Genomic DNA, 14,259 nt, shown 5'->3' with positions numbered 1-14,259 from the left:
ATTATATACTCCAGTTTTTAAACAACTTTACTTTGACCAAACTAGTACCCCTTCCAAATTAAAACAGTCCAGGACAAAGAGTGTAGTTCTTACCTGTGGTCCTGGCTCCATGTGATAGTTCTACCACTACCCTTTACTGGCAGTCGCAAAGGATCCTCCTCCCCTCTCCAGTAGGATGACACTGCCTTCTCACATCAGCCACTGAAGGGGACACCCTCCCTTGGGGAGCATCAGGTATAACAGTAAGGCTATGTCTAGACTACACTGATCTATCGGAAAAAGGTAAGCAATTTGCGCTCCGCAATTTGCGTACCTTTTTTTCCTTCATAAGAGGCTGTCCCAAACTTTGGCCCATCTATACTGGGCCAAATTTCTAAAAATCCTCCTCTTTTGGAACAGCTCTTCTTCCTCTTTGAAGAAAGAAGACAGGATGTCCAAAAGAGCGCGTCTGCTCTTCCACAAAAAAAAAGCGGAAGAGCAGATGCGTTCCCTGGAAAAAACCCATAGTGTAGACATAGCCCAAGGCAGATTTCCCATACTGACCCCAACAGCTGATGTACATCTTCTTGGCTAGGTAGACTGGGATGCACAGAGATTTCTCTGCTGGGGATACTGATGATTCCCCCCACCTCTCCCACACACACACGCGCGCTTTAGAGTAGTAATAGAAATGTAGCCATGTTAGTCTGGTCTTGCTGAAACAAAAGACAGGACTATGCAGCACTTTAAAGACTAACAAGATGGTTTATTAGGTGATGAGCTTTCGTGGGCCAGACCCACTTCCTCAGATCAAATTGTTGAAAAAAATTGGCATAACCAAATGGAGAGATCCATTTCCTGGACACCACAGTACAAATCACCAATAGTAAATTAGGTACCACTCTCTACAGAAAACTCACTGACTCATACAGTTACCTACATGCCTCCAGCTCCCATTTATAAACCTCAACTACCCACCCGGAGAAATAAAAAAACAAATTGAAAGAGCCAGACGAATACCATTTACTTCAAGACAGACCCAAGAAAACCAACAATAGAACACCACTTGTCATCACCTATAGCCCTCAACTTAAACCTGTCCATCACATTATCATAAACTACAACCTATACTGGAATAGGATACACTCAGTCCGAGAGGCTCTGGGAGACAGACCCATAGTCTCCTATAGACAACCACCCAACCTCAGGATGATTCTTACCAACAACCACAGGACAGACCACACTAATACTAACCCTGGAACTTTCCCTTGCAACAAACCCATTTGCCAGCTTTGTCCACATATTTACTCTGCTGACACCATCATTGGACCTAACCATTTCAGTTATAAGATCAAGAACACACATTCCTGCTCATCCAGAAATATAATTTATCCATCATGTGCCAACAGTGTCCGTCTGCTATGTATATTGGACAAACTTCTCAGACACTTCGCCAAAGAATCAATGCACACAAAACAGACATCACACAGTTTCACAAAAAAAAACCAACCAAAAAACAGTTTCTTGCCATTTCAACCTGAATTGTCTCAAAGACCTGATTACCTGCATCCTGCTTCAATGAGATTTTAACACAAGACTTCAAAGAGAAGCCTCTGAACTGTCATTCATGTTAAATTTGACACTTTACAAATGGGCTTTAACAAAGATGCTAATTATCTTACCCATTACAAAGATAGCTTCCCCAATTATCACCTCTAATATCATTATCTCATAGACATTAACCTCCCCCCCACCCCACCTCTCCTCTGTTCTAAAATCTGATATGTCTATTTTACATGTGTTCACTTTTTTTGATTGTATCCCTTTGGTATATATGGTTATGCCAATTTTCTTCCACAATTTGATCTGAGGAAGTGGGTCTGGCCCACGAAAGCTCATCGCATGATAAACCATCTTGTTAGTCTTTAAAGTGCTGCATAATTCTGTCTTTTGTTTCATGCTTTAGAGTAGTGGATCTTGTAATTAACACCCTGCAATGATTCACAGGGCAATAAGGGACACTAACTGATACATTCTATAAGGCAACTCTGCATTTGCACATGCTATTTTTGCAGCATACAGGTAATTATAATACATTGGACAAGTAAAATTTCAAAGCAAGTAATTAATTCAGCAAAACCCAAATCCTTTTCTTAGAGTATAGCCAAAATGAACAGATTGTATGCTGCAGAGTTCTCCAAAAGCCACTGTGTATTTGCAGGAAGAAACCAACTCTCTGCTGGGCTGCTCCATCACCACTATCTAATTGCAGCAGCCCTGCAGCTGTTGTGCCCCTTTTCTGCAGCAGAACAAAAAAAAAAAAGGTTTTGCTAGTGGAGTCAAGATGTTGTAGACTCAGTGACCCTGGTCTGCTCCCAAATCATTCCTTTTTGCAATGGTGCACCAAAAGTTGCAGACATATTCCCTCAAATCCTGTTCCACCCTGCACATTAAAATTTCAGGGTTCTGCATCTTCTTACGGACTATATATAGAGTAGAATCCTATATATACAGTAACTGCAGCTAGTTACTCTCTCTCTCTCTTCCCCCCTCTCTCTTTATATACATACACATACACACACACACACACACACACACACACACACACACACACACACACACACACACACACACACACACAGTATGTAATACTATAAATTCTGTTGGGGATATTTCTAAAACAATTACTATGCCTGATCATTTCATCATGTAGTGAGCCATTAGCTACTTACAAATCTATTTCTGCACCGAGAAAGACATTACAATGTATAGCAAATGTTTACACCCAAAACTTCTAAACATGTTTTGGGACATTTATGAGCCAGATCCTCTTTTGGTATAAACTGGCAGTTTGTCTTTCGAGTTCTATGGAACTATCTCAACTTACACAACTAGGGGATCTGACCAAAAGTCCTTTTAGTCTATTTTAGTATAAAAATGATACATTATATGAAACATTGACTAGAGAATTAAATTTGTACAGAAAATTAAACAATACTGAGTATTAGAATGTGTATTGCCGGTGTATAATCAATTACTTTGTTTAAACGAATGTGAAGATATTTATAAACTTCTGAACTCACCTGATATCCTTCAACAGACTGCTCAAAAATATGCTCCCAGGAAACGGAGATTTCAGAAGATGATAAGATTTTTACATTCACATTTCTGGGCCTTTCACTGGGAGCTGAAAGATTGAACATATGGAAAACTTTCTACACCATCAAGTGCACTGTTATATTTACTTGCATGGTCTTTTCTCATTGTTATATTATTTTCCCATTTTCACAAGGCCAAGTCCTGAGGTCTTTAACCTATTTATACTTAGCTCTTATTTGGGTAACCTCTAATTTCATTGGGTATTTGTTTTACTCAATTTGGTTTCAAAGTGGAGCAAGAATCTCCAGATTGGGCCCATATAAAATATGTATTAGTTTTAGCAAGTTCTTAAAGTGAAAGTTTCATAAATTAAAAATGGGTTGAAATAAAAAGAGAACAAAAAAAAGAGATCTTTTACTCAGTTGTATAGAGTTTCTCTCTCACGTTAAAAACTGTTTGCTACATTTCAAAGACAATTGCATGCAAATATTTATTTGCTTCTTACGCATGCAAATAAAACATACATTATATGCATGCAAATCAGATAATTATGTATGCAGTGGACTAGTCATGTGTCTAACTGACCACATATGTGCATTCACAGCAGGCATTTGTGCATGTATGTTGGACACATGTACACGTTTGTGTGTGATTAACTTTAAAAATCTGAATTTGTATATCTAAATGCACAGTTCAGATAATTTTAAAGTGATAAGGTTTTCTTTTAATTTAAAAATTAACCTGTAATGCCTAATACAATAGGTGCTAGTTTAATAATATGAAGCTTCTAATTTCACTTTGTGACTTGCATTTAAAAGGAGTTAATGAATGTATATATGCATACACAGTGCATAGAATATATGAAAGATTCCATTTTTCAAACTAAGATCAGTTCCATGTTATGGGTCTTTTGAAACAAGTTGCAACAGACAGCCACTGCTGCCTCAGCACAAGAAAGCTTTCATATATTTAATCTTCCAACTGGGCATCAAGTCAACTATGTATCAAAACAGCTAGTTTTCAGAAAAAAAAAGTAACAGTTCTTATGAGAAGCATCTAAGGTAATAAAATAATATGGTGTACAAAGTTACTCTTTTTAATTGTCTTTCACTAACAGTTAATAATTAAAATTTATAACTTTTAAAACAAACGATAGACTGAGGCTAACTCTATGTTCTCAATTATAAACATTTAAATAAGCATAAGGTTCGCAATGTAACATGTTAGTACTAAGCATGATTAGTGCTAATGCAATTTTATTACATATATTTTTGCATGAAACATATCAAAACACAGAATAAAAGCACTGCACTAAAATGAATGAAGATTTTAGGATTAAAATTAGACATAAGTAGCTTTGTTACTAACACATAATTCAGTAGCAATGAAAATATAGATCATGATTATGAGGATTTATTTACTATTTCTAACAATACATTTGATAAGTTCCCTTGCCTGTCTGTAGCCTTATTGTTTGCTAAATCACATCTGTGCAGACATTAGTGATGGAAAAAACCAGGTTATCTTATCTGTTTTCATGCTAATACAGCATTGCTTCCCATTATGCCATTTAGTAGTATTTTGCCCAGTGCCCAAAATTTAAATGCCCAAGTATCAGGGCTTCCATCATTTCCCTTGGGAGACTACTCCATAGCCAAATAGTTCTTACTGTCACGGTGATTATCGCAATGAGTCAATCTGAACGTTCCCGTTCATATATCTCTCCCTTATGTTTATTTATGCCTCTCTGAATAATACTAATTTTACTCCTCATTTGGTATTTACACTCCATAAATATTTTGCAGACACTCCATTGTTATATTACGGTCTGAATACTTAATATCCACTCCATTTGTCATTTTGACAATTCTGTAATAATATCAAGAATAAAAGCAATCCTGTTTGCTTCACAATACATATTCTTTACTGAAAACATGCTGCTTATTGCTCATAGTTCAGTTATCCTATAAGGGAAACCTTGTGGAATTAGGTGCTGTCAGGGCAGAGAGAATGCGAGCCTCGTGGGGCTCTGTGTACAGTAGAGCTAACGGGAATCTTCACCACTGTTTGAGTCCTACTGCTTGCAGAGATCTCAGGAGCACATGGCATGCTCTGCCTCTTGCTACACATGTTGGAAAGTTGTATGCTATGTTACTTTGTATCCCGTGCTCACTGACATGCTGGGTAGACAAGGACAGGGCTTTGCACAAGTGCTTTCTCCTTTGAGGCTGCTAATGTAGACAATGGCTGGTGCTCCCTGACATCTAGAGAGCAATTCTGGATGCTAAGGGGAAGGACAGAGTTTCTTTGTGTCCTGAACCCTTTTGGTGGCTGGGATGGCTAGAATTTGACATTGAATGCTTAGTTTCTCTGCGCAGGTGCAGAGTCATTTTGTTGGGACTAGAATGATAGGGCAGCAACCACCAAGACTGTTTTTCCTTCATTTTCTGAAAGTTAGTACTATTGTTCATTTGCTTTTTATTTTATTTTTTAATTTTCTGGAGCTATACATACTTGCTGCGCCCATGGCGTTTGGTCATGTGCAAAATGACTCTGTTAAATAATTGAACTCAGAAATCACAGTTTTGCTGTTCTCATATAGGTGGTTTGAATATATAACTAATTTAAGTTGTAGGTGCACATTTAACACTTCTAGTATTAATTTTTGCTTTTAGTAATTTTTTCTAAACAAAATACATTGAGCACTTCACTATTAGGTCTGAAAACTTACAGGTCAGATGTTGATAATGTTCTTAGAAATAAAGAGATACTGAAATATTATTTGGATATTAGCAACATATTAATTCATGATTTTACACTATTACAACAATAATCATTCTGCTGCTGCAGCAGCTGTTGAAGATGATATCCTAAGGTACACTTCTCCGATAACTTGATCAATATTAATTACATTAGCTAAGGGTAGCTAGTGCGGCTCCTGAATTTCCATAAGAAACAGAAGGGTCTATTGTATGTTTTTCTCTCTGTGTGGGGGATTTGTATACAAAATTCCCATTAGTGCTAAATGGGAGGTACAAGCATAAATCTCCTATAAAGTACACTGAGATGAGAATGGAGTCTAACATGTGATAATGTGGCCTTGTAATCTGGTACCACCTCTTGGCTTTTTGCACTCATTTCAATAGCTGGAGTTCTGTTTTGGTGAAGCAGATTCTGTTCTGCAACATGAAAAAAAATTGAGTAATTCTTTACAGTTCTGCTTTGTGCTTTTGGCAGCAGACATTAGTGTAATGTTTTTGTTATGTATTATTGCCTATATTTTTCTGGTCTAAGGCTTACCTTTTTCTAATGCTTTCTTTCACTTAGAATAGTAAACGGCATTTCTAACTGAAATCTTGCAGATTGATGAATTTGAAATAATTCCAACATGGATTAAGGAAAAAGTTTTAGTCAAATGTCAAAGAGGTTGTCATTTAATTATTCACCTGATTGCTTTAATGTCTAAACTGGAATAAAAGAGCACACACAGGCTAATTTCTAATACATATTAAAATTTGAACAGGCTTGGAAACTTAGCCAAATTAATCATTACTCTAAAATAGTATGGTTAAATGCCACCGTTGTTAAGACAGATAGGATTTACCACATCAGTTTTCCTGTTAATAAGCAAAAAATATACTGCTACTTTATTTTAGATAAGAATATCACCGACTTCTACTAAAGCATATGTAAAAAATGTAGCTAACAGCATTTTTGTTTCCATTAATTCAGTTATGAATATCAATCCTATGCTAGGTCTAGACCAGCAGTTCTCAAACTTTTTGACATGGGGACCAGTAAATCCATTTACGAGCTTTTGGAGGACTGGTAACATTCATTTGCATAGTTGCATATTCATTAAGCAAATGATGAATATTCAAATAAGTTGTTTCTGGTCCTCCCAAAGCCCCCAGTGCCAGCCTTAGCAAACCTTTTGATATTGTCAACCACAATATTCTTGCCAGCAAGTTAAGGGAATATGCATTGGATAAATGGACTGTAAGATGAATAGAAAGCTGGCTAGACCAGGGTTTCCCAAACTTTTTATTTTAGTTGGAACCCGTTTTTTTTACTGCTGTTTTTTGCAGCCCAAAAATATAAATGCATATAAAAAAAGAATTAAAAATGAATAAATTTTCAGTGTTTCACCCGGCTGCATCCTCCGCCCAGCCTGGGCCAGAGCTTGGGGGACCCGGCGCTGCATAGGCACTCCAAGATGCGCGAGCAGGAGCAGATTGAGGGTAGGGTATCTGGCTAGGAGGGAGGGTGCAAGGAGGGGTAGGGTTGACAGGTGTCCAGTTTTGTACCGGACAGTCCAGTATTTGAGGGTTCTGTCTGGGAAACAAATTGAGAAAATGCCGGACATATAAAATGTCTGCCATTTTCTAATTAGGTAAGTTTTATTATAATTAGGTGTATCAGTCCGTAGCTGCGAACTGGCTGGCTGGTAGATGTGCTCATGCTGCGTGAGTGTGTCTACCAGCCAAACAATTTGCAACTACTCGAGGAAAGGTATGGGGGGGGGGGCAAAATTGAATCCCCAGGGTCACACTCACTCGTGTTCCTGGGTCTTCGTGTGCCTGGGTCAGTCCCGCTTCCTGCTGGCCGATTTGTTTCCTCCCTCCCCCCGCTCCTCCTCCAGATCTGCCGTCCTGCCCTGCTGCCCCCGTCCAGCCCTGCTTCCGGTGGCCGGTTCCCTCCTACCACCGACCAATCTCCCCCAGCCAGCCCTGCTCCCCACGACTTCCTCCCAGCTGGTCGATTCTCCCCCATTTCTCCTCCCGATCTCCCCAGGCCAGTCCTGCTGCTCCACAATTTGCGTAGCTTTTTCTGATTGAGTTTCCAGAAGAGACTTCCTCGCCATTTGGCCCCGTCCTTTTTTGGTGGAGTCCTTATTCCTCACAGAACAATATATACAGGGCTCTCTGAAAGAGCACGTTTGCTCTTCCGCAAAAAACAGCAGAAAAACCTTCCAGTCTAGCCGTACCCTTATTAAGTGAAATATCTCAAATACTCTGCCACTAACTGCAATTCTCACTAAAAACTCGCCTATGTATTATAAGATAGCAGAAGTGTTTTCATCTTTAGATGAATGATTTTAAACTTAAATTGAGTACTTTTTTGAGTGGTTTTTCTTAGAAAGATACAATTCAGCTTTCAAAGACTGTGTCAATCACACAGCATTGGTGAAGCTAACTCAAATATGTCTGCTGCACCACAAACGTGTTCCAGACAATAAATGTAGAAGGCAGAACTTTTTTCAGTTCCACAAAATCTTTATTTTTAACTGGCCATACAAAAGTTCAGAATGTGTATTTGCTATGTGAATTTCATTGTGGATTGTTAGTTCAGACAACAAAATACCATGCAGTACAATTCTGTCCATCATGAGCACTGTCCTGCCTACAGTTCTTTATGTGGAGTACAGGGTTTTTTCAAAAAAAGTGGTCTTTTTTCGAAAAATCTTCCCCTGCATCTAGACTGCTGCTGAGTTCTTTTGAAAGTGAATCAAAAGAACGTGGCAGTTTTTTCGACCGCGGTAAACCTCATTCTACGAGAAATAACCCCTTTTTCTGAAAGTCCTTTTTCAAAAAAAGGCACTATGTAATGCAAACTGTGCTTTTTCGAGAGAGCATCTAGATCCTCTTTTGAAAAAGCGGCTTACTTTTTTGAAAAATCTGCTTGCAGTCTAAACACGCTCTTTCGAAAGAGGCTTCAAAAATATCTTTAGAAAAAGCCTCTTTCAAAAGAGGCTTGCAGTCTAGATAAAGCCTTTAGTTGGGAGCATGCTTCCCAGTGCAGATAGACAGATATGTCCTAACTCTGCTTAAACTTAGATGCTAAAAATAACAGTATGGCCATGGTGCAGACAGTGACTCAGGCTGTCTGCCCAAGTACAATCTCACATAGCCCACTGGGTAGGTACTTGGGCAGCTAGCCTGAGTAATTGCCCATGTCATCATGGCTGCACTGCTATTTTTAGCATTCTAGCACAGGGGGAGCTGGCCTCTGTCATTCTACTTGCACTGGGAAACACAGACATGCATCATAGACATACTCTCATGGGAATTTTGCCTGAGTAAAAACTGCAGGAGTAATGGCGTACTGAATTCTGTAGTGAATTTCACTCACCCTGATCCTGGTCCTCTTTGATTTTGTTAATGCTGAGTCAGGCCTCTATTGTAGATTTTAATATGTAAACTACTCACCATCTTTTGCTGAATAAATGATGGCAACAAGGCTGAATGGTCCATCCCCTTTGTTGTTAAATGCTTTCACTTTTACTTGAAATTTTGTTGAGGGGGGCAGAGTGTCATCTTTATGCACATATCGGCCAATATCAGGATTGGTAACTGTAACTCTTCTCCATTCCTTTTCACCGAATGGTTTAAAGGCTACTATGTAACCAAAATTCTTCCCAAAATGGTACTCTCTTGGCAAAGGCTGACGAGACAAAAGACCAACAATTAACTTTTTATTGCTAACCAGTAGTTAACTAATTAGAAGTTTACAAATATTTATCCACATACACACAGCAAAAATACTGCATTGAATTTGCAGTCTCTGATGTGATGGAAACACTTCAAAAGCCCACCATCTCCGTTACTTACTACATCTGGTAATAATAAGATTTAAGTTCAACTTCTGCTTTTGATCCAGTGCTATAGAAATGTACATCATGCTGTCTTCAACCAAAGAAAGCTAAGATGAGTTTGCTTTAAAACTATATGCAGCTGCAGCCAGAAAACGAGACATCCTTTTGAGAAATCATGAGTGACAATGAATATATTTAATAGACTGTGTGTGCATGGGAGAGAGGGACAGCGAGTATGAGTGAGCAACTCACAGATGTCTATCACAGGTTCCAAACACAGACCATTAGTAATGGTCATACCAGCCATTATGTCGCAAATATCCTTATGATGATTTATTTCCCATATGTAGGTGTAATGGCAAATTCTCAGTCAGAGCAGCTAATGTGCTATATATTCAACTGCTGTTGCATCAGTGTTGCCAGAACTTCAATCCCTACAGACTTCAGACATTTCTCAGACCCACACAGATGACCATCCATGATTTTTATGACACCATGTAGGTCCCAACTGTCACTGATCAGTGATGCTTCTGGCTAAATCAGGGGTAACACTTCTGGAAGACTTATCCAGAGCCACCCTTCATGGATTCTGAAATACATTCTCATTCTAGATGTAGAGACAGGACCATGTTGCTATTCGTTGGATCCTATTGTGGCTGTTCAGCAACATGGAGCAGACTAGGATTATCAGAGCAACTAGCTTTATTTACCATTTCCTTAATTTCTGTGTGGACCTGAAGGCTGAGCAGAGGTGGATGTCTTTGAGAGCAGTCTCCTACTTCACCCTTTCTTGCCCACCAAACGAATACAGTTTCTCCTGCAAAAAGCACTCATGCAAGGGTTTATGTGATGGGCCACGGACTGGCAGCAACATAACACAGGTGGGAATACACAAACTTTTGGTTTTACCTTGCTGCCTATTACTATAGCATCCACTCAACGGACACTCCAGGTCAGAGTTTTTAGAATTAAAAATGGTTTTAAATGGAATGGGCAGAAAACAGAAATCCCTGTTTGCAGAGGATATTAAGGTTCTGAAATTGATTTTCATTCTCAAACATGGAAAGAGTGTCATGCTTTGTTTTGTTTCTCCCTATCTTGGGTTACCATTGTTGTTAGCACATATTGCATTTTCATTCTGGTAGCCTTTCAAATGTAATAAACAAGGACCAGATGGGACCTTCATTCCTTCATCTTCCCTATATGGAAGAGATAAGGTGTTAGGCTGCATTCTCCACAGGTAGGCTATTTTAAGATGTACTTTTAATAAATCACTTCGCTTCTTGACTCCTTTTTCCATGTACTTGGGGTTAGAGGTAAGCACGACACTTCACCATTCCTTTCAGTCACAGGTTTCTAGGTCTAAAGAGTCCCAGTCCTTTTTGCTTCAAACTGCTCTTGACAAAGTCTTTCCTTTGTATCCTCGGTTTTCCACTTTCTTTCTTGCTTCTGTTTTCTTTGCTACTATTTTTCTTCCTTTCTTTTCACTGGGAGTCCCTAGCTCATCATCCCCCTTATTTCTGCCACGCCCCCTGTGTCTACCATTTTCTTGCCTGCCATTCTCCTCAGTACAGTATATTATTTTCTCCTATCCATATCTTTTCTTCCAGCTTTGTAAGGCCCACCATTTCCAAACCATAGAGCAGGCAGGGACAAGCACATTCAACATACACATTTTCCTTTAGTTTGTTCCTAAATTACAGGGTCCTAGAGTATTCCTGACACCTTTTTCATTGTCACCCATTAACACTGGGTTCTTCCTTTCAGGTGTACAGATCTCTTTCTGATGGCATTCCCAAGTACATATATTTTCTTCTGCTTCCTTTCTCCTCACTTTTATGATTTTAGGGTTTTATTGTGTTTATCTGCAAACACAGGTGCCCATTCTGGTATCATATTTTTCAGTGCTTCTTTTCTTGTCAGCCAAAAGGGCCAAATAGTCAGCATAAATGTCACACTGAAATATATTACTGTACATTGCTGAATGTCACGTTCCAGACCTCCAAGGAGAATGGGAAATGGAATTGGCTGTGCTGTCTAGGAAGAGCAACAGAGAAAGGCTAAGGCCAAATGAAAAAAATCACTTTTAGTTCTCTACTTCTGCACTTCTTTCTAAAGATCTGAAAGAGCTTTTTTCTGTATTTCTGAGTGTCTCATGCAGGCTGAAGTTATGAATAATAGAAAACATCATAGGCATGGGCAGCCACACGAATCTATTTCATATTCTGCTCTCATGCCATTAATTAAGAAATCATTGGAATAGCATATGCAGATGTTTGTACATTTTGGGAAACAAATACCCTTACCTGAGTCAATCTGTGCTATGTCAGATGGGCATAGTAAATGTAAGCTTAATAGAAAAAAACTTCCTTGATAGTTATGCTAGTGGTAAGTAGGATATTTCTAAGAAACAAAAACCCCACCAACTTAATCTGAATGATTAAATGAACTGCCCATTATGGAACTGTGGGGAAAAATGATACTAGCTAAGAGAAATAATTGGAATATAAATCTGTTTGGGGCAATTAGGAAGAACTAAATGATCCTATACTTCAGATCTTGCATTAAGTCATTATCCTCCGGTTATATTTTTTTAAAATTAATCATAGCTGTCAATTAGGCCTCGGTTGGAGTATTGTGTCCAGTTCTGGGCACTACATTTCAAGAAAGATGTGGAGAAATTGGAGAGGGTCCAGAGAAGAGCAACAAGAATGATTAAAGGTCTAGAGAACATGACCTATGAAGGAAGACTGAAAGAATTTGGCTTGTTTAGTTTGGAAAAGAGAAGACTGAGAGGGGACATGATAGTTGTTTTCAGGTATCTAAAAGGATGCATGCAGTGCAACAGGTGTCACAAGGAGGAGAATAAAAATTGTTCTTCCTGGCCTCTGAAGATAGAACAAGAAGCAATGGGCTTAAACTGCAGCAAGGGAGTTTAGGTTGGATATTAGGAAAAAGTTCTTAACTGTCAGGGAGGTTAACATTGGAAAAAAATTCCTAACTGTCAGGGTGGTTAAACACTGGAATAAATTGCCCAGGGAGGTTGTGGAATCTCCATCTCTGGAGATATTTAAGAGTAGGTTAGATAAATGTCTATCAGGGATGGTCTAGACTGTACTGGGTCCTGCCCTGAGGGCAGGGGACTGGACTCAATGACCTCTTGAGGTCCCTTCCAATCCTAGTATTCTATGATTCAACGATTCTATTATTATTCAAGTTTCCCCAATGCCAACACAGTCATGAATATAGGTCTTTACATGCAGTGCAACAGGTATCATTGTTAATGTTTCTTTGAGAAAACAGTTCCAATATTTTTAAACTAATTTGTGTCTTGTTCAATTGTGTATGTTTTTGATTCTCTCTATTCAAAGAACAAAAAAAGACAAAGTGAAAATAATCTGCGTATATATGGTCTAAGTGACTGTTTCTTGGCCTTGAAAAATTATTTTTACAGAATGTTAAAGTTTCCTTTTCAGTGCTTAAACCTCGTCTCCAAGTCTGTTTATGCCCATGCATCTCTACTGTTGCAGATACAACTGAAAATATAGCTGAAAACATTTTGACCTGAAGTAATAAAAAACCTCTCTCCCTCAAATCTGTGGTTGGTTACAACTGCCACATTGGATATACTCCTTCCCAAGGGCTTAGTAATGCTAAAATACAGCATTCTACAGACAGTCACACACACAGGTGCAATACACACACTTTTTGAAACAATTCTGTATTCCCTTAAAGGAGCATCCTTCCCAGGGCAATAAAGTAGATTCTGCAGGATTTATGTACTGATTAATAATAGAGAAAGCATTTTAAGCAAAGGTACATACATACAGTATGAGCTACCTCTAACATATCAACCATTCCTAAAGAAACAAAGGATATGTTTTCTACTCTCTATATGACATTTGGCAAATGAATAGAGGACCCAAAGGAAGTAATACAACGTTGCGGCTTGTGATTGCTGGAGACAAGTATAAACTTCCACACTTCTTTCTTTTATCGTGTATTAAGTATGGAACTTCTCTGTCTTTCCTATACTTTGTCCTCTTTAGCATCTCTGCTTTGTTCTTCTTAACTCCTCAGTGTTCTTTTCCATCCTACCCATCTTTAGTTTACATATGATCTTCCTCTTGCTTGGTTTCTTATCCTCTTTTGCTCCATTTTTTTCCTGTATTTCTTGCTCATTGGTTCTCTCTCATTTACCAGGTATTCCCAGAAGGTTGTTTTTTTTCCCCCAGTGGGTGGAATTTTCCAAAGAATTGCTCTGTCCCCAGAAGGAAAACAGTGATACTACATATTTCTATAGTAGACTTTCTAAAGAGAGATTGCCTTGGAGCCACCACTTATTGTGCCTGCAAATTACAAAAGGCTTTGTTTACTGTGAAACTATTCCAACAATCAGTGTCCAAGACTCAGTGGCCAACTGCTGTTGTAGGTAGATGTGTGACGTGAGAAGAGTTCATAATCAAAACTAAAAAGTCTAGAAATGTATCTTTTTAATCATTTAAGTGAACCTGCTTACTGTTTGAGTTGTGTGCTTCAAAATTAGAATGATACTTGACCCAAACTACACTTTAAGTCAAAATTCA

The 14,259-nt window shown here is 38.6% G+C and overlaps 1 protein-coding gene across 10 annotated transcripts in view; it reads right to left on the bottom strand.

The window, feature by feature from the left end:
* CNTN1 (contactin 1) overlaps nt 1-14,259 on the bottom strand; it is a 393,162-nt gene that overhangs the window by 48,269 nt on the left and 330,634 nt on the right. For 9 of the 10 annotated variants that reach the window (XM_075930024.1, XM_075930057.1, XM_075930017.1 and 6 more), the window contains 2 exons: nt 9,288-9,522; nt 3,063-3,166 (listed from right to left, as the gene is read on the bottom strand). In XM_075930024.1, the coding sequence (XP_075786139.1) occupies nt 3,063-3,166; nt 9,288-9,522 (339 nt within the window). The remainder of the gene's footprint in view (nt 1-3,062; nt 3,167-9,287; nt 9,523-14,259) is intronic. The other variant, XM_075930072.1, reaches the window with a different exon arrangement.

Source organism: Pelodiscus sinensis, chromosome 1 (genome assembly GCF_049634645.1).
Source record: "Pelodiscus sinensis isolate JC-2024 chromosome 1, ASM4963464v1, whole genome shotgun sequence".
Classification (NCBI taxonomy): domain Eukaryota; kingdom Metazoa; phylum Chordata; order Testudines; family Trionychidae; genus Pelodiscus; species Pelodiscus sinensis.
Note: the sequence above shows the minus strand (reverse complement) of the source record. Positions and strands in the feature narration are given on the sequence as shown.